The 22,183-nt window shown below is 43.2% G+C and overlaps 1 protein-coding gene across 1 annotated transcript in view; it reads right to left on the bottom strand.

The window, feature by feature from the left end:
* Window positions 1-22,183, bottom strand: part of LOC110196136 (ultra-long-chain fatty acid omega-hydroxylase-like) — a 53,949-nt gene that overhangs the window by 29,685 nt on the left and 2,081 nt on the right. Inside the window, 2 exon segments of the mRNA XM_020969271.2 lie at window positions 1,857-1,969; window positions 1,972-2,078. Of these exon segments, the coding sequence (XP_020824930.2) occupies window positions 1,857-1,969; window positions 1,972-2,077 (219 nt within the window). The 5' untranslated portion in view covers window position 2,078.

Below are 22,183 nucleotides of genomic sequence, written 5' to 3'. Positions count from 1 at the left end.
GTTGAAAACTATATTTACGTGTAACTGGAAAAAATAAAATAGTATTAAGGAAAAGAACTGTAAGATAGTGCCAGATTGCAGAAGGCCTTGAGTGCCAGACTGAAGAGTAAATAATAGGGGGACATTGTAAGAGTTTTGAGCAGAAGAGGGCCGTGATGGGTCTGTGTCTGGCAGTGTATGGAAAAAAAGACTGGCAGTAAGTGAAAGATGAATTGAAAAGCGACGGAGAAAGGGGGTTCCAAGCAACCTACTTATAAAGGGGCTTTCAGAAACAGGTAACTGGAGAGGGCCTCCACATGATCAGGCTTGGGGTCTGGGCCCTCACTGGCCAGGATGGGAAAAGGCACTTCAGAAGCACATCAACCTGGAGTGCTAGTCCCCAGAATACGGAGAAATGATGGTTAACAGCTCCATGCTCTAATAACCTGTCATTATAACTTTCATCACCAGTCCATTCATCACTTACTAAAGCGTGTGTACATTTTATTAAAATGCCCTCTATAATGAATATCAATAACATAATAATGATTTGCCTTGGCTGGCTGCCTTCTGGCTGGCTGCCTAGCCACTTCCAGGCAGCTGGCCATGGCAAGACCTGAGCTTGTCTCCTGCATCCATTCTCTGAACACCCCTAGGGGAAATTCTCCCTCCCCCCCCACAACTTGACTCAGACCAGCCTCCAGTTTGGTCCCTTTCCCTCTGGGGCCCTTGAGACCAGCCAACAAGGCTAATCCTCTAGCCGGCCCTTAAGGGATAACAAGCCTATGGTGTTCCCAGCTCATTCCCCCTCGTGCCAAAGCCTAGCCATCAATCAGCAAGTATCAATTAGCTACCAATTACGTGCCAAGCTCTGTGCTGAGGGTCGCTGGAGCTACAGAGACTTTACACATGGACATAAAGTATCTACCGAATGTATAGAGAACGAGAAAAAAAATCATCTGTGAAGGCAAAGCCCCCGCAGCTGGAATGAGATGGCTGGATTTCAAGACAGGTCCTTAATTACTCAGCAGGCATCATAGAATGTGAGGCACGTCTGGGACCTTAAAGATTATGCAGCCCAACCCCCTTCTCACTTTACAGGGAAGAAGGCTGAGGCTCACAGGAAGGGATTTGGCCAACATCGGGTCAGCATAAGGTTAAAGAATGAACTGGGTTTTTTTCCAAGGAGGTGGTCTGAATGTGTTATTTCACTTGTGTCCTGAGCTCAGGGTGAGACATTTCTCTACAGGAATGCACATCAGCAACTGTTCTGCCACTCAGTGGGGCATTGAGAGGGTGAGAGACTTTCCAAGGGCCATACAGCCAGTAGGTGTCAGCAATGGGACTTGAAACCCACCCCCACTTCTCCCTTCCTGACTCCAAGACAAACTTTCCATCTCCATACTGCCTCTTACTAAAGGTCATAGGACAATCGATTTATAATTAGAAGAGATCCTGGAAGGCGCCTGATCTGACTACATCATTTTACAAATGAGGAAATTGAGGCCCAAAGAGATCAAGTGACTTTCCAAAAGGTAGTAAAGGGGAGAGGCAGGATTGGAACCAAACCCAACAGTTTTTTCCACTCTACCATCATTGTCCTCTAACCCATCCTCTAGTCCTACCCTTATGCTAGAGGGGAGAAGGGGGGGGGAGGTGTCTAGTCCTGGACTACACTGGTGAATTATAAAACATGAAGATGCTCATTTGAACCAGATCAAGGTAGTACCATAGAAATAAAGCCATGCCATTTGGGGCTGTGGAGGATAGGCAAGTGGGAGGCTTGGCTTAAGATTTGGGTGAATTCCAAAGGATACAGCTGCCTAACCTTTTCTTGGATGGGCATCCCCTTTCCCTATCCCAAGAGCAGCACTTACCATCCCCAAATGGCCCAAGAGCCAGTTCCTCCGGGGAGGTTGAGGGAAGCATCGTAATCGTTGGCAGGTGACATGAAATTGGTGGCATGCCTGGAAGACCTTCATGAGGAGGCGAAGAAGATGAAAAGCAGGGATAGGAGCAGTGCAGAGATGACATAGGTGCGAAAGGAGGTCTTCTCCAGCCTCAGCACCCTCAGTACTTGGTCCATGATGGGCAACATCCTGGAAAAGAGACACATGCAGGGGCAGCTAGGTGGTTCAGTGGATAGAGCACCGGCCCTGAAGTCAAGAGGACCTAAGTTCAAATCTGGCCTCAGACCAAACACTTGACACTTTTTAGCTGTGTGACCCTGGGCAAGTCACTTAACCCCAATTGCCTAAAAAATTAAAAAAAAGAAAAAAAAGAAAAGAGACACATGCAAGCATAAGGGATGCACAGAATTAATTAGCAGGCACGAACATGCCGGCTTTGTGATCCAGCCCAAGCAAGAAGAGGGCTCAGAGATCTCCAGAGTTCCCTTCCCTCCCCCCTCTCCCCACCAAAGAGCACTGAACAATCGATCTAGAGCACATTTCCAATGGCTCCCCAGGGCACACAGAGCTGTCTCCCTCCAGAAATTAGTTTGTAATTACTTCAAGAAAGCCTGGCATAGAAGCCAGAGATCTGGCCTCAGAGCCAGAAAGACCTGGCTTAATGTCTCCCTTTTGACACATACTGACTGTGTGACCCTGGCCAAGTCAATTAATTTCTCAGGGCTCCAGGCAATTATTTAAGACTCTACACAGAGAAAATACTGCCTTGTATTGGTAGAAATGGTTTCCTCACCTGGGAGTTCCTAGGCTAATAGTTCTCAAAGTGTGGTCTAGGGACCCCTGAGGTTCCTGAGACTCTTTCAGGTAGGGTCCACAAGGTCAAGACTTTTAATAATAATCATAAGATATTTTAATTTCTAATATGGTAAATATAACTAGATAAAACCTGAATAATCAAATTAATAACTTTTAAAAGTATATAGGGATTCTGAGACCAAAAAGACTGATGACTGCTGCCCCAGACCAATGAAATCACAGATCCAGTCCCAGAATCCAGTCCCTGCATCCCCTAGAATTTGTATTTACTTCTCTGGGTACTTTTTGTATCCTCCTCAAACCTCTCCTAGTAGACTTAAAGCACTTTATGTCCCCAGAACCTAGTACAATACCCTGCAAATAATAGGCGTTTAATAGATGTTTGTTGAATTTCATTTCATTGAGATGACCCAGACTCCTTAGCCTGGTATTTTAGGCTCCCCAAATTCTGGTCCCCATCTACCTCTCCACTTTTAGCTCCTACTACTCTACAGTATGTAGCTTCTGGACTGCTGCCTAGCCACATCCTGGCAGCTGGCCAGGCCCAAGCTCCTACATCTGCTTTCTGAACTTCGTAGGACACAGACCTGACCCTTCAGCCCCAAACTTCTCTGGGGCCCTGGGAGGACAGCCAGCATGGCTAATCCTGAACTTAAGATGCTTCAAGTCCTATGAGGTATGGATATATCATGGTGTTGCCATGTGTGAACAATCCATCATCTCCTGCTATCCCTACCACTGAACCTATTCTCACTCCCATTCTCTGCTCCCCAAATATCTCTCTCCCATAGAGGTTGGGTCCATCCTTCAAAGATCAGATCCAGTCCCACCTCCTTCACTAATTCTCCCTCCTAACAAGAAGCATGACTTATTTCGTTGGAATTCTCAAAGCCTTTATTTTCTCTATCATGCACCGGCCACAGAAACCAACAAAGCTGACAAGTTATGGATAGCTCTTTCAGGTTTTACAAACATTGGCATCATTATTTCACTTGATCCTTACAACAACCTTTAAGGCGGTAGATACAAAATTATTATCTGCATCTAACAAATGAAGAACCTGAGTCTAAGAGAATGTAAGTGACTTGTCCATGGTCAAGGAGCTAGTTAAGTGCACTAATGCTGGTGCCTTCCCTCTGCTGATTATCTCCAATTTACCTGTATATGGCTCCTTTGTGTGTAGTTTGCATTTTATCTCCCCGTTAGACTGGGAGCTCCCTGAGGGTAGAGATGAAGCTTTGCCTTTTTTCATATCCCTAGTGCCTGACACATAGTTGGTGCTTAATAAATTTTTATTGACTGACTGAACCCAGGTCTCTCCTGACTCCAAGTTCAGTGTCCTGTGTGGTGTGGTGAAGAAGCTCTGGCATTAGAGGAAGTGCGTTCAAACACCACCCATGACACTCACTACCTGTATGGCCAGTTGCCTCCATGGGCCTCAGTTTCCTTATCTGTAAAATAAAGAGATTGGGCTAGGATGACCTTTGATCAACTCCATTTCTACATGTATAATAATGATGATTACCACCACTAATGAGATTTCTAATTACCAGGGTTATAATTAGGGCAGGGCAACCCCACCCTCTCCCTGCCCCATCATAGCTTTTGCAATGGACCTGGAATCAACTGAATTTAGCACCAGCTTAGCAAGAATAATTAGTTAAAATAGGATACTAGCAAATATCCTACTTCCTTTCCTTTTCCAGGCAGTTTGGGTTAAGTGACTTGCCCAGAGGTCACACAGCTAATAAATATCTGAGGGCAGGTTTGAACTCAGGTCTTCCTGACTCCAGGCAGGATGCTGTACCTACTGCCCCATGTGGCTGCCCTAGCCTGCTTTCTTTCTCAAAACCATAGGCACTCTCTCAGCTCAATTGCTCCAGGTACAAAGTGGCTAGTTACAATCCTGCTGTTCAGAATTAAGTGTCCCAATCCATAAGATTGCAAACTCCCTGCCAGTACCTAGAATGCGCATGCACATACACAAATACACAGTATCAATTTGTTCTTATTTTGCATACATTAGTATCATCTTTCCACCCAGACTGAGCAGGGATTGAATTGTAGGGTGCCCAGATATCCCTCTCAGTAGCAACCAAAGTGCTGATTTAATAGGAAAAGGCTGGATACAAGGACCACTAGGCCTACCACTAACTAACTGTGTGACCTCAGGCAAAGTCCTTTCCCCTCTCAGGGCCTGAGTTTTGTCTCTCATGAAATGAAGTTTAATTAGATGGTTTTTCTGGTCTCTTCATTTGAGGATTCTGCATGCTTAAGAGGCAACAGAGGATCTGGGCTCAAACATATTGCACAAAGCACAACCCTGTTGGGCCTTAGTTTCTCGATCTTTAAAATGAGATGTGACTACAATAGGTGGCCTCTGAGGTCTCTTCCTACTCAAAATATATCATCCTATGAGCCGCAGTGGAAACCCAGTCATAGAAGGACCCTAGTTCAAATCCTAACTCTGACACTCACTATCTGTATAACGTTGGGCAAGTCCCATAACTTCCCTGGGACAATGTTTTCTCTCTTGTGAAATGAAAAGATTGGCCTTCATGGCCTCTGAGGTTCTTGCCAGCTCTAAATCTTTGATGCTATCATTACATCAGCCTCCCTTTCATTTCAAAGGACTCCCAGGCAATGATTCTCGGGGACTAGAGTTTTGGAAAACAGAATTGGTCAGGGCAGTTGTACAGAATCAGTTAATCCAGCTAGAGGAATAACCTTTACTGTAATCCTCAACAACTCAAAGGCACTGGCTACACTGGGTCAGGTAGATAGTGTGGATTCAGTGGAATGGAACCACAGGACAGACATATCTATGAATAAATAAGCAGATCGAATAAACAATATATATCTAGGCAATAAAACACTGCCCTTTGCATACTAAATATGGAGCACATTGGCCCACCTCCAAAAGGACAGGCTGTCAATTTTTCTAGGAGTAGAAAGAACACAAAAGAAATCTTCCTACCCCTTCCTACCCCTACTTTGTGACCACCAGCATCATTGATCCGCAGGCACGCTAAGAACACATTCTGGAGTGGGAAACTCAGCCCCAACTAACTTGCTGTAGTGGATGGAGTGCTGAAACTCGGAGTTAGGAAAACCTGGATTCAGATTTCACCTCTGACTTTTACTGGATAAGTCACCTAAGTCACTTAATCATTCTGAGGTTCGATTTCCTCATCTGTAAAATGGGGAAAATAATACCAGGAACATGTACCTCGCAGGGCTTTTGTGAGAACCAGATGTATGTAAGGTACTCTGCAAACTTGAAAGCTTTTATCTTGTGGGAGTCAATTAACATCCTTTCTTAAGTCCAGGCGGTGTGAAGAGAACTGATCTCAATGCCTTGGGTGAGATCTAACCAAAAGACGTCCATAGATACATGGGCAACGTGGTGTAGTGGTAAGGGTGCTAGCTGTAGGGCCAGAGCTCAAGATTCAAATCCTGGTTCTCCCACTTATTAGCCATATGAGGGAAAGTCACATTGGAACTCCCTCAACCTCAGTTTCCTCATCTGTAAAATGAAAAGGTCTGACTAAATGGGTTCCTAAATTTTTTGGACTATGAGGACTGCTTGAAGGTATTGTTTCATTCTTTGTTTTGTATTCTCCAACCTCTAACACAATGTCTGGCACACAGTAGGTGCTTATTGCATGCGTATTAGTTGACTGAAACTATTTCATGGACTCCCCACAGAAGCGTGAGATCACACATCTAGCAATGGAAAGGGCTTCAGTGGTCTCACCACTATACTATACTGCCTTCTCATGCTTCATATTGTTTGATTGACCTTGCACAAGTCACCTAACCTCTTACTGCCTAAGACTACAGTTTGAAGGAAATTTTTACATCCTTTATTTCTGGCATTAATAAAACCTCAGGACCAGATGAAAAAGTTTAAAAATTCAGCCCAATGTCCTAGACCTACCAAGATCTCCCTCCCACCCAGCAGTTCTTAACCTAGGGTCTGGGAATCTGGTTCCTTTTTAATTTTTTAATTTTTTAAAATGTTTTGATAAATATAAGAATTAGTCCCCTATGCTTTTTGAAATCAACTCAGCAAAAATTGCACACTTAGGTAAAGATTGGCAGTTTATAAAGAACTTTCTTCACAACAACCCTGCGAGGTAGAGGTATCTCTACTTCACAAATGCAATCTACCTCACAAGTTTAAACAATATTATACTCATTCTACAGATGACAGAAGGAAGATACTTCCAGAGCACCCATGCATGGGATTCAAGTTGGGGAAAAAAAAAAAAGAAGTTTGCAAGATAATGCTACAGAATTTATCTTAATGGCATCAATAAAACAATGAACCAGAGTTTTATTTTCCATTCTGGGAGCCACATTTTCAGGTTGAGTTAGAAAGCATTCAGATGAGAACAGCTAGAATAAAGAGTGCATGTCCCATGGAAACCAGTCGATGGAGCTGAAGATGCTGGGCCTGAAGAAGAGAACGCTTTCAGGTGAGTCTGATCACTATCTCCATATTAATGCAAGGAATATTACATAAACAATTCTTAGGTATAGGGCTCCTGGGCAAACATAGAAAACCATCTGAAGGGCTGTCAGGATAATTAGACTTGGTCCCAGAGAGCAGTGCAAGTTGTAGGAGAACCGATTTCAACTCAATTTGTAATGAGGAGAAATTTCCTATCAATTTGGGCTGTCCAGAAGTCAAATGGACTGGCTTATAAAGTAGTGAATCCTCTGCCACTGGAAGTCTTCTAATAAGATCACAGAAATGTCAGATGTAGGCAGGGGCCATCCAGACTAACCCAAATATGGACAAGAATCTTCTCTACAAATGCTTATCCAGCTATCACTTGAAGATTTCCACTGGGGAACCCATTCCTTCATGAAACAGCTCCCTAGACTTGTGGATGGCTCCATTTATCAAGGTTGTTTTGGTTTTGGTTTTTATATTAAGTGTAGATTAACTTCTTTGCAATAGCCACCTCCTGTTTCTAGTACAGCCTTTTGAGGCTAAACTGAACTTATCAAATCCCTCTTCCAGGTAAGTAAAATTATCATATTCTCTACTGCCTTTGAGTGTCCTCTTCTACAGGTCTTTCAAATGACTCACCTTCTACATTTTGTAGATACTTAGAGATGTACTTCTATATGTGCATGTTTTCCCTTTTAGAATGTAAACCCCTTGAGGGCAGAGATTGCTTCCCTTTTGTCTTTGCAACTAAAAAAAAAATAATTTGTTGATTGGCTGATTTGGCAGGAAGTAAACTAATTGACTTGTCAATTGTGTTGCAGAGGAGACTTATTTCAGGTGGGGATGTGGTCTAGACTCAGAGGACACGCATCCAGAACTGGAAGGGATCTCAGAAGCCGTCTAGTCCAATTCCTCATTTTGTAGTTGACAAAACTGAGGTCCAGGGATAATAAGTTACTGGCCCAAGATCTAACAGGTCAGAAGCATAGAGCTGAGCTTTGAACCCAGGTCCTTTGACTTCAGAACCAGTTCTTTCCCATCCCTAAATGCCACGCTAGATGACTTCTGAGGCTTCCTTCTAGCTCTGAGAATCTTCAGTTCTTCCTCTCCACTTCTTCCACATTCCTTCCAGTTACAATGTTTGTCATTTCTCCTTTCAAGTTCCCAGTTTGTCTTCCTGTGGGGCTTAGGAAAGACCCCTGATCAAAGAATAAAATTTGGGAAGGTGAACTTCAAGATACCGTCACTACAAAGAAGCCAGTGCCCTCTCCTACAGGCCAAGGTCAGGGCCTAATTCAATGACTGAGCATTCATCTCTCTGTGCCCTGGATTAATCTGCCTGGCAGACAGCCTTAAATGAAGAAAAAAGGTAACTTAGTGGACAGGAATGGGAAGACATTCCAAACAATGGTTAAGACCTAAAAGCCAGAGGCAAGAATTTAGCAAGAGAGATTTGCTTTCATTGGGCCAAGGGGAGTCTGTAAAAGAGGGGCCACTGTGTGGACTCTTATCTAATCCTCATGTCACTCACACATCGACTTCTGGGTATGTGTATATACTTAAATGGGTGACACATAAACACTCTCATACCTGCACACATGCGGGCAAGCATGCATTTGTGCACACAAACAAGAATAACACATTGTTATAATAGATGGGAAATGGAAATAGGCATTTATTAAGCATATATGTGCCAGGAAATGTGCCAAGTGTTCAAAATATTATCTCATTTGGGTTTCACAATAACCCAGGAGCTAAGTGCTGTTACTAACCTCATTTTACAATTGAGGAAACTGAGGTAGTCAGCAGTTAATTGCTGACATGCCTGGGATCCCACAGCTAGTAAGTGACCAAGATTCTAGGTTTAAACTCAAGACTTCCTGACTCCAGGCCCAGCACTCTATCTGCTGGGACACCTAGCTGCCTCTCTCATCTAAGACTAATAGCCCCAATGCTGCTAGCCCATTATCAGGGATAGAACCTACCACCTCAAGATTGCTGCCACCTTCATAAAAAAGGAAAAGGTCCCTCTTTTAATATCTAAAGCAGATCTTTCTATGGTGGCAAAAAAATTGGAAATTGAGGGGATGCCTATCAATTTGGGAATGGCTGAACAAGTTATGGTATATGAATGAAATGGAATATTATATTGTATTTTAAGAAATGATGAACAGGCTGACTTCAGAAAAACCTGGAAAGACTTGTATGGACTGATGCTGAGTGAAGTGAGCAGAACCAAAACATCACGCACACCACGCACAGTAATAGCAACATTGTGCAATACCAACTATGAATGACTTAGCCCTTCTCAGCAATTACAATGATCCAAGACAATGCCAAAGGATGGAAAATGCTATCCAACTCCAGAGAAAGAACTGAGAGAGTCTGAATGAAGATCAAAGCACACTATTTTCACTTTATTTTTTTCATGATTTTTTTCATTTTGTTCTAGTTTTTTTTCACAATGTGACTAATACTGAAACATGTTTTACATGATTTCATATATATAATCTATATCAAATTGCTTAGCATCTGGGGGGAGGGGAGAAAAATTGAAACTAAAAATTTTTTTAAATGAATGTAAAAAATCGTCTTTACATGTAACTGGAAAAAATAAAATACCATTTTCTAAAGAAAAGATTGCATTGCCAGTGAGCAAGTGAGAGAGGAGAGAATCTTCCTGCTCTTTAGGGGTATAAAACTTATGTGAGGGCTCTCTGCCTCAACTTCTTTGTCAAGGAAAGGTACAGCACAGAGAAGGAGTATTGGTCTATAAGACAGGAGACCCCAGGTGTGATTCTGGTTCTGCCAATAACTTGCAATGTGACCTTAGGTAAATCATTTCTCCCCTCTGAGCCTTCATTCCTTTCTTTAGAAAGAAGGGGTTCTTAGATAACTGGATATTTAAGGTTTCCCCAGCTCTAATATCTACGGTTTCATGTATGCCTCAGCCAAACAGGTCAGAATACTGCTAGCAGACATGACTGTGGGTCAGTACTTCACTGCTCCTCAAGACCCATGAGTTCATCCGTTTGAGTGCTCCTTCCACATTCCATGAATTGTCAGGGGCCCAAAAATGTCACTTCATGGCCAACTTTCTGGTGATGTCTTCCAATGCTTGACTAGGCAAGTCAATGTCCCCAACATGTATAAAGTAATCACTATGTTATGACAAAATATTTACTATGTTAGATATTCAGGAGATAAAAATGAAAAACACATGGTCAAAGTCTCAGGACAATGGACATAAGCAGTCCATCTCCAGGTCTATACTGCAAGCTTTCTCTGTTTGCAGGGCCCTGCCTGCTACAGCTTGTGTCCCACTGGCATAGACTCAACCACTTATGAATTGTGAGAACTTGAGCATATCAATCCACTTCTCTGGGCCTCAGTTCTCTTATCTGTAAAACGATGGAACTGGGCACAAAGTTTTTAATCTCGGGCCCCCAAGGATTATGTGGATAGATTTCAAAGGGTCCACAAACTTGGATAAGAAAAAAATCTTGACATTCATTGACCTTTGGTTTCCTTTGTAGTGTCTAGGTTTCTTGTAATCCCTTATGTGTTTTGCATTAGAAATTTTAAAATATTATTCTGAGAAAGGGTCCATAGGTTTCACCAGACTGCCAAAGGGAAGCATGACACAAAAAAGATTAGAAACCCCTGCATTAGATGATGTCTGAGGTCTCTTTCAGCTCTAAATCCATGATCCTAAGAACCTCAGGTCAATGCCCTGCCATGATGCGTGATCTATAGGAAACCTTTAATAGAAGCACAACCGCATGGTACAATGGATAGAATTCTGAACTTGGGGTCAGAACAACTTGAGTTTAAAGCCAAACACCTACTATCTGTGTGACCCTGGGCAAGTGACTAAACCTCTCTAGACCTCACTTTCTTCATCTGTAAAGTGAAAGTGTTGGACCCAATGGATTCTATGGTCCCTTAGAGCTCTAAAAATCTATGACTCTGCATCACAAGGTTTGCAGCTAACAGGGCATGCTCCTCAAATTGACAGATGACAACAACTTGTTGGATGGAGAGTCAGGATCCAAAAAGATCTTGACAAGCTAGAATATTGGGTCAAATCTTTTTTTGTTTTTGTTTTTAACTTTTTCATCTAGACCTGAGATTTCATCGGTTTCAGGAGCTAAGGATGGGGAGCCTCTCTCCAAACTACTTATAGTCTTATAGCACTACCCAGGACCTTGAAAGGTTAGGTGATTTCCCCAAGGCCAAACAAGATGAAATATAATGAGGTACCTCTCTTGACCTCAATTGCTTCAATTATTAAATGGGAAACATAATACTTGCACTGTTTTCACAAGGTTGTTAGGAAGACATCACTCTCCAACAACAATAAAACATTGTATTAATGAAAGTCATTAGGGAGAGGGACTAGACCTCTGATTTATTGGCATACAGAACTCCCACATGAAGAAATTCTTTGTATGCACATAGGTCCACACCTTTAATATAATTTATAGTCTTAAAGAGATTCCTCAAGCACTGATTGTCATTAGCCATTTCATGTAAAAGGCAGGATTTGAACTGGGATCTCCCTAGCTCCAGGATCTGCCCTCTATCCACTAGTACTCACTGCATCTCATGCAGTATTATGATAAGAAATGTCTGATCCAAATGGTACTTATCCGCATGGCCAGCAGGGTCATTTCAATTAGAGATTGCTAAGCCAAGATGCTACATGGAAAACATTTCTTTCTGGTCCCTGAAATCCTAGCAGACAGCCTAAAATAGAAACATCTGGCAGATTATAATAACTAACAGTAAAAAAAAAAAGCTATTGTTCCCTATTTCCTCATAAGTAAAGTTCAAGCTGTTTAACCTGGGATTCAATGTGCCACAACCATCCATTCCTTTACCTTTCTCTTATATTCTTATATGCACGTTGCTGTTGTTTAGCCATTTTAGTTGTGTCTGACTCTTCATGACCCCATTTGGGGTTTTCTTGGCAAAGATACTGGAGCGGTTTGCCATTTCCTTCTCCAGCTCTTACAGGTGAGGAAACTGAAGCAAACAGAGTTAGATGATTTGCCCAGGGTCACACAACTAGGAAGTCTCTGAAGGCAGATTCGAACTCAGGAAGATGAGTCTTCCCAACTCTAGGTTTGACACTCTATCCACTGCCACCAAGCTGATCCAAATTCCACCCAGTTTAGGACCTAACTCTAGGCCAAAGCAGCTGAGACTTCCATGACTTTTTCCTTAGCTACTCTGAGAGGCAGAATAGCGCAAGGGAGAGAGAGGGGCTAGTCTTTGACACTGATATTGACTATCTGGGTGACCTGGAGCTAGGTCTCCTAGCTGCACATCCAATGCTCTTTTCACTGTACCAAGCTGAATCTTCTACCACATTAATTTATGAGTGGCCCCAGTCTAGAGAGCTGATGAGAGTATCACGTGGAGATTCATCAACTCAGACTTCAACCCTTGTTAGGAGCCCATAAGATCTCATATTATAAATATCCATCTTTTTGAAAATAGAGCACTAAACTTGAGAAATTCTCTTTGCAGTGTCAGAAAATAGACAACCAGAGAGAGACTAAAGAGTTCCTCCTCTTTAATTCCACTGACATCCATCACAAGTGAACAGCTAAGATTTCAGTCCAGTAGCCACCCTGCTGAAACTTTGGCCCTGGCTTCATACCTTATTTGGTGCTCCGGGTTACCTGCCCAAGACCCAGAGTAGACCTGAGCTTTTCCATAAGGACACCAGACATCCTAGATCAGTAATCTTATGGCTATTCATGGTACATGGGCCAAATGTGGTACTCAAGTGGATTTCCATTGACAGCTGGATCCCACTTCCATACCCTCTCTTCCCACCATCTGTTCTTGTTGTTGTTGTTGTTGTTGTGGTTGTTGTTGAATTATTTCAGTCATTGGTTCTTTGTCACTCCATGTGGGATTTTTTGGGCAAAGATACTGGAGCAGTTTGCCATTTCCTTCTCCAGCTTATTTTACAGATGAAGAACCAAGGCAAATAGGGTTAAGTGTCTTGCCCAGGGTCCCATAGCAAGTAAGTATCTGAGACCAGCTTTGAACTCATAAAGGTAAGTCTTAATGTAGAAATATGTTTAATATGATTGTACATGTATAGCCTATATCAGATTGCATGCCATCTTGGGGAGGAGGGAGAGGAAGGAGGGAGAAAAAATTTGGAATTCAAAATCTTGTAAAAGTGAATGTCGAAAACTATCTTTGTATGTAATTGGAAAAAAAAAAAGAAAGTACTATTAAGTGGGGGGAAAAAAGAAAAGTGAATCTTCCTGACTCCAGGCCTGGTACTCTATTTACTATACCATCTAACTTCTGGATATCCTTTGCCATTTGCCCAGTTCTGCTTCTTAAGGCATTCTTCTCCTCATTGACTTTTTAGACCTCTTTTGCCATTTGGGTTCGTCTATTTTTTAAGGTGTTATTTTCTTCAGTATTTTTTGAGGTCTCCTTTAGCAAGCTGTTGACTCATTTTTCATTATTTTCTTGCATCACTCTCATTCCTCTTCCCAATTTCTCCTCTCCTTCTCTTACTTGCCTTTCAAAACCCTTTTTGAGCTCTCCATGGCCTGGCACTAATTCAAATTTTCTTAGAAGTTTTGGATGTGGGAGCTTTAACTTTGTCATCTTCTTCTGATTGTGTGTTTTGATCTTCTTTGTCACCAAAGGAAGAGTCTATAGTCTGAGGTTTTTTTCCACTGTTTGCTCATGTTCCCAGACAATTACTTGACTTTTAAACTCTTTGTTAAGGTAGGGGTCTGCTTCCAGTGTGGAGGATGTATTGTCCCTAGCTTTGGGGGTTTTGTGCAGCTGTTTTCAGAGATATTTCTAGGGACCTGTAAATTTTCAGTTCCTCCAAGGTGGTATGATCAAAGGAAAGGTGTTTACTCCTTTCTTGGCCTGTGCTCTGGTCTATGAGTGACCACAAGCACTCTTTTCTGCCTTGAAACTATGAGGATATCTCTTTACTGCTACCACAAGCTCTACCACACCAGTGCTCTTCTTAGCCCCAGGATCACCACCCAGGACTGTGACCCAAATCCAAGCATGGGCAAAGCAAGAGAATCCTGCTCAGCACCAGCAAAGAGATCCCTGCAATTTCCCTCTGATCAGCTTGATCCCTCCACCTTCTGTGGGCCAAGAGCTCCAGAAGCAACCACTGCCACTGTGGCCACTGCCTGAGCCTGTGCTAGGGCTGGGCCATGCTTTTCTCTCACCCAGGTCCTACAGACCTTTCCTATTGACCTTCTAACTTGTCTTTGGTATGTGTGGAAACTGCCACAGCTGCCCATGATTCAATCCCCTGAGACCTACTCCAGGTTCCCTGAGGCCAGGTCTTTGCCTGCACGACCATGCTGAACTGCATTCCTCTCCCAGCTCAAGCACAACAGACCTTTCCCTTCTACCATCCAGGTTGTCTTGGGCTGGAAATTTATTTCACTCTGTCTTTTTGTGGGTTCTGCTGCTCTAGAATTTGTGTAGAGTCATTTTTGCAGGTATTTAGAGGGGTTTGGGGGAGAGCTCAAGCCAGTCACTGCTTTTTCTCTGCCATCTTGTCTCTGACCCCACCTCAAATCAATTTTTTAAGACAATCTCAGATGAGCATGTGGGATATCACAAGACCTTCTAGAGTAAAGAGACCCCAAGACACTGCCTTTTGGGGCTGGGGCAAATAGCCAGAGACCATAAAATACCACTTAGCTGAAGACCCCAGACTACTGAGGGGCTGTTGCCAATCAAGCTTCTCCTGAAGGAGGAAGAAGAAAGGACCCAGCTGGACAGCTTACTTGTGCATGGCTAACATCCCCCAGTCTGGTAGCTTCCTGTTTTAATCAATTATTCATGCTAAACTCGATTGTTTCTATCTGATAAAAAACATTACAAGTGCTGTCAGCACCCTCTAAATTTTTACACCCTGATCGTTCCATCCTAGCCACAGCTCTGTTCCCTACCACTACAGTCATCTCCCTTGTTTTGGAGCTATTTGTGGACATCCCTTCCCCCTCCCCTAGGACAAACTCTCTGAGAACTGGAATTGTGTCTGACTTCCACTCTTCATCCCCAGAATTTAGCACAGAGCTTGGCACTGGATGCCTTGTTCGACTTCAGTATCTGCTATGTTTAAGCAACTATACTAATCAGTGGGGATACGGGAATGAATTACGACACCGTCCTTGCATCAGGAAACTACCAGTCTATTTGGGGGATACGTCAAGCCCACCAACGTTGAGGACTTTGTAGAGGGGATTTCTGTTCACACCCAGAGTGGACTATCTAACCCTCTGAAGACGCTTCTCATTGAGCACTATTCTGAGTGATTCTGAGTTAGTCCTTCTAGGAAACTCACAAGGAAACAGACTCACTAAGTGCAGGCAAAAGCAAACAGCCCACTCATGTCCCACTAACTGAATAGTTGAATGAGAAGATCAAAGCCTTGCTCCTTGATTCCTACAAACACATCCCTGGCAGGTGCCTCTCCCCGTGACCAACCAGGCTGCCGTTCCCTTTGTAGTCAGTGGTGCAGTTTAGTGGGTTACGTGCAGGTGAACTTCTGGAAAAACAAGTTTGGTTTGTTTGCCTCAGCCTCTGGTAGAGAAATCACACTCTGCTTCCAAGGCCCCAGAAAAAAACACCACAGGCCCTCCTTCTCAGGAGCGGAGCTGAACCAAAAATGAGCGCTTCTTGCTAAGAATTTGAGCAGTGCCGCCCACAGCACAGTCATGGAGTCTCCAGGGATGAGGCCACCCAGCCCCCTAATTCCTGTGATCCTCCAGGAGGGGGTCCATAAAATACTTAGGTTAGAGCTGGCTCCAGCTGGCCCTCATTCCCACTCTGACTCCAACCCCAGTTAACCATCGAGTCAACCTTCCCGACTAAGGGAGTGTAGAAACCTGGCTTCCATTTCTGCAACTGGGAAGAATTGGGCTGTGTGAACTTTCAGTTCAATTAATTGTTATTAAGCGCCTCCTAGGCACCAGGTGGATCAACTCTAGTGCCTGGCGCATAGTGGGTATTATATAAATGTTTTTATCCCCTTCTTCCTTCCCCCACTTACGCATGATAGCAGATGATATTTACATATATCGCCCTTCTTAATTTGCAAAATGCTTCTTCCCTCACAGCAATATTATAAGGAAATTCTTTACATCCTGTCCACATGAGTTATTATGTTCATTTTACAGGAGAGGAAACAAGTTCAGAGAGGGAAAGTGATTTACCCCTGTATCACACAGCTAGTAAGTAGCAGAGCTAAGATAAAAGCCCAAGCCTGGCATTCTTTCTATGAGTGTACACTGCCTCCCTCCCCCCACAACATCTAGCTGTGTTCTTCATTAACTTAAAATCACACAGGTGCAAACTCCCTCTCTTTTCAATGACTTGACTTCCTCCCTCTAACAGAGCACTTACCAGGTTTGGGGAACGTGCAGACTTGAGGTTATAATGTGGCCTTCTAGGTCCTTAAATGCAACCTGCATTGTGACCTCCAAGCCATAGGTTCCCCACCCCTGGCATGCACATGGATTTGTTGGGAAAGAAGGCCAAAATGCTTTCATCTCACCTCATCTCATCTCATCTCATCTCATCTCATCTCATCTCATCTCATCTCATCTCATCTCATCTCATCTCATCTCATCTCATCTCATCTCATCTGAGTCACAGGGTTTTTCATCTTTTTAGTGTCAGGCGTCCTTTGGGCAGACTGGTAAAGCCTATGGGCCCCTTGCCAAAGTAACGCTTTTATATGTATAAAGTAAAATACAGAGGCTTACAAAGGAAACCAATTATATTGAAATTAAGATGTCATTTTTTTCCCCATTCAATTTCACAAACCTCAATCTACTTCCTCACCAGCAGCCACTTTCCCTCCTGTTTTCTCCCTTTCTTATGAAGTCCACCTTTTCATCTCCCCTTTGTTTTATCTCCTACTATTAGAATGTGAACTTCTTAACAATAGTGATTTAGGTAGTGAGCTTACTAGAAGTACAAGAGCCAGGTTCACCAGGTACTGTAAATAGATAGCCAGGATCTAAGATGAGAATTTCAGTCTGTTGGAATACAAGTCTAGTACTCCCGCAACTTAGGGTGATAGGACCCCTTGCTCTGTTCACCCCATCAGGCAGGTATCTGGCAAAATTAACTAATTGGTTATGGAAGGGTGAAGTCATCCCCACCACACCTCCAAACCAAGAGCTCCGCTGCTATGAGGAGTTGCCGAATTGGCCCATTTGGCCCAGCCCAGGAATGGGCCTGGCATGACTAGGTCCTCAGGGAAAGCTAGGTGGGGTCATCTGGCCCCTAGCCAAGAGCACCCCTTCTCGGCCAGGCCCCCGGCCAGAGTCAGATGTTATCAGCCCATTCTGCATGCCCGTGCACAATGAAACAGCCCAGCCTTGCTAGGGATGCAGGGTAACACCCAAAGGGATCCATCTGGTCTGGCAGGTCAGGTACTCTAGCTTGTAAGAACACCAGTTGTACAAGGTGTTTGGAGCCATGCAGACAGGTGAAGGAGCAGGAATTCCGGGTATTCTTGTGTCCCCTGGCACAGAGACACATATTTCTTATTTAATAGGAGGCAGTGAGGGGGTGTGTAAAAAAGCTTTGGATTTGTAGTTAGAGAAGCTGGACTCAATGCCAGTTCTTCCATTTCAGTCTCCTTGGACAGGCCAATTCCCTTCCCTCCCCCGCAAACACACACACTTTGGGTCTTGGTTTCCTCATCTTTTAAATGGGGCAGGCAGGGGAGGGGGGGCGGCTAGATGATCTCTGAAATTTCTTCCAGCTCCAGATCTAAGATCCTGCAACCTTTGCTGCATTTAAGACCCCAGCCTTATAGTAAACCCGCTCTGCTCCAATCAGACAGCTCTGGTCTTCGCCCAGGTATATTCCTTGCATATTCTCATGGCAAGGCCATTCAGTCCAATACAAAAAAAAATTTATTAAGCACCTACTATGTACAAGGCACCAGGGATATGAGATGAAAAGCCAATCCTGCCTGTCCTCAAGGAGTTCATGTTCTCCAGGAGCATTTGTTCATTTTGGTCCCCAACTTAAAAAATACTTTCACTTACTTCACCACAATCTGAACTTTCTGCATCCTTCAAGGCCTGACACACTATCTAACTCCTCTAGGAAATCCCAATAATGCCCTGATTATATGTATTGGTGTCTTAACTCTCTGCCAGACTGTAAGCTCCATAAGTGCAGGCACTGTGTCTTACCTAAACTTTGTATTTCCCCTAGAACCCAGCACAGTGCTTTTGGCCTAAAGCCATTTAAAAAATAGTTGTTACCTGTACAGAACAGAAATTCTGTTCATTTACAATTCTTTTTTTTGGGGGGGTTGTATACTGAAATGTTGGTGATTAGTAATAGTTAACAATACCAACTGGAATTAATATAGCACTTTAAGGTTTGCAAAGCACTTTAGAAATATTATCTAGGGGCAGCTAGATGGCTCAGTGGATAGAGCACCAGCCCTGGATTCAGGAGGACCTAAGTTCAAATCTGGTCTTAGCCAATAATACTTCCTAGCTGTGTGACCCTGGGCAAGTTATTTAACCCTATTGCCTAGCTGGGGGGAGAAAAAAGAAAAAGAAATCCTCTACAAATATTATCTCATTTGATCCTCACAATAACCCCAGGAAGTAGACACTATTGTTAGCCTCATTTTACAGATGTAGACACTAGGGCAATTAGAGGTTAAGTGACTTGTTCAGGATCACCACAGTTAACAGGAGTCTAAGGCTGGAATTGAACTCAGGTCTCTCTGACTCCAAGTCCAGCATTCTATGAGCAAATGAATAAATGGCAACCCAAGCCCACCATGATCTCTTCTCTCCCTGAACCCTGCTAGCAATCATTGTCTGCCTTGTTTTGCTGGTTAAATTTTGGATAACAAGCATAGTAATAGCTTACTTTGGCTTTAAGGTTTACATAGTGCTTTGCATTCATTATTTCATTTGGGTCTTAAAGCAATCCTCTGAGATAGGTGGTATCAGTCCTGTTTTACAGATGAGGAATATGAGATTCCAAGAAGGGAAGGACCTCAGCCAAGATAACACTAGCTGCAAGTGGCAGAGTTGAGTATCAAGAGCGAGTATTTAAGATTCCAAGTACAACTCTCTTTCTCCTACATATAGCTGCTGAGCGCCCACTCTCACTCTCTCCAAACAAGATTGTAAATATCATATCCCAAGGCTAAATATGGCCCATGAGAGGTATTCAATCATGTAACCAACATGAAGTGGAAAAGAACGTCCAAGAACATCTGTCCAATCTCTAACCAGGCTCAACAAACATTACCTACTATGGGAAACAGTACCTACTATGGGAAAGGCACTGTTGGGTACTGTGTATAAAAAGATAAAAAATGGGTGGCAGCTAGGTGGTACAGTGGATAGAGCACTGGTCCTGGAGTCAGGAGAACCTGAGTTCCAATCCAGCCTCAGACACATAACTTCCTAGCTGTGTGACTCTGGGCAAGTCACTTAACCCCAATTGCCTCACCAAAAAACAAAAAACAAAAAAGATAAAAAATGAAACATTCCTTGTCCTCCAGAAGCTTGCATTCTATAGAGGAGAAACAATGCAGATAAGCAAGTACAAAGCATATACAAAGTTAATACAATGTAATTTCTGGAGAGAGACAGTACTAATGGGGAATCAGGAAAGGGGGCACTGCATCTGAGTCTGGAAGGAAACTAGGAATTCTAAAATGAGACAGAGGTGCGAGGAGGGAGTGTATTCCATACATGGGGGACAGCCTATGCGAAGGAATGGAGGTGGGAAATGAAATGACAAATGTGCTCGTTTGGCTGGAAAATAGGGAATGTGAGGAGGAATAATGTAAAATAAGCCTGGAAAGTAAGTCTGGAACCAGATTGTGTAATGCCTTAAATATCAAACAGGGGTGTCTGTAATTGATCCTAAAGGCAATAGGAGACACTGAAGATTCTTCGGGTGGGAAATGCCTCAGGCATATCTGAGCTTTAGGAATATAAATTCAGCAATAGTGTGGAGAATGGATTGAAGAAGGGAAAGTCTGGAAGCTAAGGGAAGTTATCATCTGTCCTGGAAGAATGGTCCGCTTGGAGGCTTAGCCTTACTAAGATTATACAAGTATCTCTTCCTCCAGGAAGTCTTCCATGGCTAGCCACCCACTGACCAGATCCCATGGGGATCTGATCCTCTGAACATAGTCTATTAGATCATGCCACTGGACACTTAGCAAATGGTGCCTTGAGTAATTAAATTTTTTTTTTTGTCACTATGTCTGATCTTCCCAACCAGCTCCTCCTTTAAGGTTATGGAAAGTAAAAAGTAGCATGGATTTTACAACATAGAATAGAACTCTAAGAAAATAGAATGTCAGGCACACAGTTCCTTAGAACATAGGATGTCAAAGCCAGAAGGCACCTTAGAACACAGAATGCATCTTGCACCATGCTGAGCACACAGCAAACTCTTTGTACACACTGGCTGAGTCAGACAAGTGAATAGATTCTCCTCCATGTATTCTGCCCTGAAAACAATTGAGATTATCCTCTCTCCCTGAAATTGCACTGCACTCTCACTTCCCTGTGCTTTTTATTCATTCATTCAACAAGCATTTATTCATTCATTTCAGTCATTTTTTAGCCTACTTCTTATGCCTGGAATCTCCTCTTCTTCTCTGTCTTTGTGGACTTCTTCCTACCCGTCATTTGAAGCCCAACTCAAACGTTACCTTCTCTGGGAAGTCTTCATGGATCTCCTGAGGTTGATAAGGTCCTTCTTCAAGACTTCATCTTATTTGGTGGTACAGTGGAAAGGGCACTGTACTCTGGACTCCTCTGGAGTCAGAAGACCAGGATTCAAAACTCTGCTTTGGATACTAACTTTGTGACCCTGGGTAAGTAATTAAACCTGTCTGGACCTTAATTGCCTCATCTATCAATGAGGAGTTGGGCTAGATAAACTCTAGGATCTCATCCTATTCTAAATTTACTATCCTACTGGATTGTAAATTCCTTGAGGGCAGGAACCAAATTTATGTCTTATCTAAACCTTATATCTTCCCGGTACCTTGCACACAACAGACCTTTGATAAATGATTGTATTATAACAGAAAGACAGGTAATACACCTTGTGAATAAGCAAAGGCACCAGCTAGAACCACCCTTTCTGGATTGAACTCTTGTTCTCTAAAGTAGCATGGGTAGAGGAAGTGGGATGGAGATTGGGATCACCAGCCACCCCTGACACAACTGGCCACCATCCAAAGCCGTATTAAATCCCATGACCCAAAGGAATAGATTCTGCCCTCCGGAGTCCCCCAGAGTCTCTCTGTGTGCGACCCACATTGGCAGCTCTTCCTGCTACCTCCCTTTAACCCGCAGACTTCTCTCCAAGAGTCACTAAAATGAGATGCATACAAACAGGTGGAAGACAGTCTGAGACCTTCCAGGGGGTTGTACACTCTGACTAGTGCTAGGCTGCAGAATCCACCAAGGGCAGTGTCATATAATGAAAAGAGTGCTAACTTTGAAATCAGAAGACATAGGAACATACATGTAAGGAACCTCAGAGGAAATGAAGCCTAACATCTTTATTTTACAGTTGAGGAAACTGAGGCACAGAGAAGTTAAGTGACTTGGCCACCATCACACAGCTAAGTGTCTGAGACAGGATTTGAACCCAGGTCTTCCTGACTCCCAAGTCCATACCCAACTACTATAAAACTCTGGCTCTCAGCCTGGGTTCAAGTCTGGCTGTTGACTCTGACACATACTAGCTATGCAGTCCTCTGAGCCTCACTTTCTTTCTATGTAAAATAGAGAACAATATTCATATTATCCACCTCACAAGGTTGTTCTGAGGAAAGTGCTTTATAACATTAACGTACCATAGAAGCGTGAGTTATTATTATCCAGAAAATGGATAGGCCCTAGTTGGCAAGCATCTCTAGAGCCCACCGTGGTGAATGGGACACCAAGTTGTACTTTGACCTATCTGGATT

The sequence above is a fragment of the Phascolarctos cinereus genome, unplaced genomic scaffold, assembly GCF_003287225.1.
Source record: "Phascolarctos cinereus isolate Bilbo 61053 unplaced genomic scaffold, phaCin_HiC Scaffold_4;HRSCAF=312, whole genome shotgun sequence".
Lineage (NCBI taxonomy): Eukaryota > Metazoa > Chordata > Mammalia > Diprotodontia > Phascolarctidae > Phascolarctos > Phascolarctos cinereus.
The sequence above is the reverse complement of the archived record's forward strand: the minus strand, read 5'-3'. Positions and strand labels throughout refer to the sequence as shown.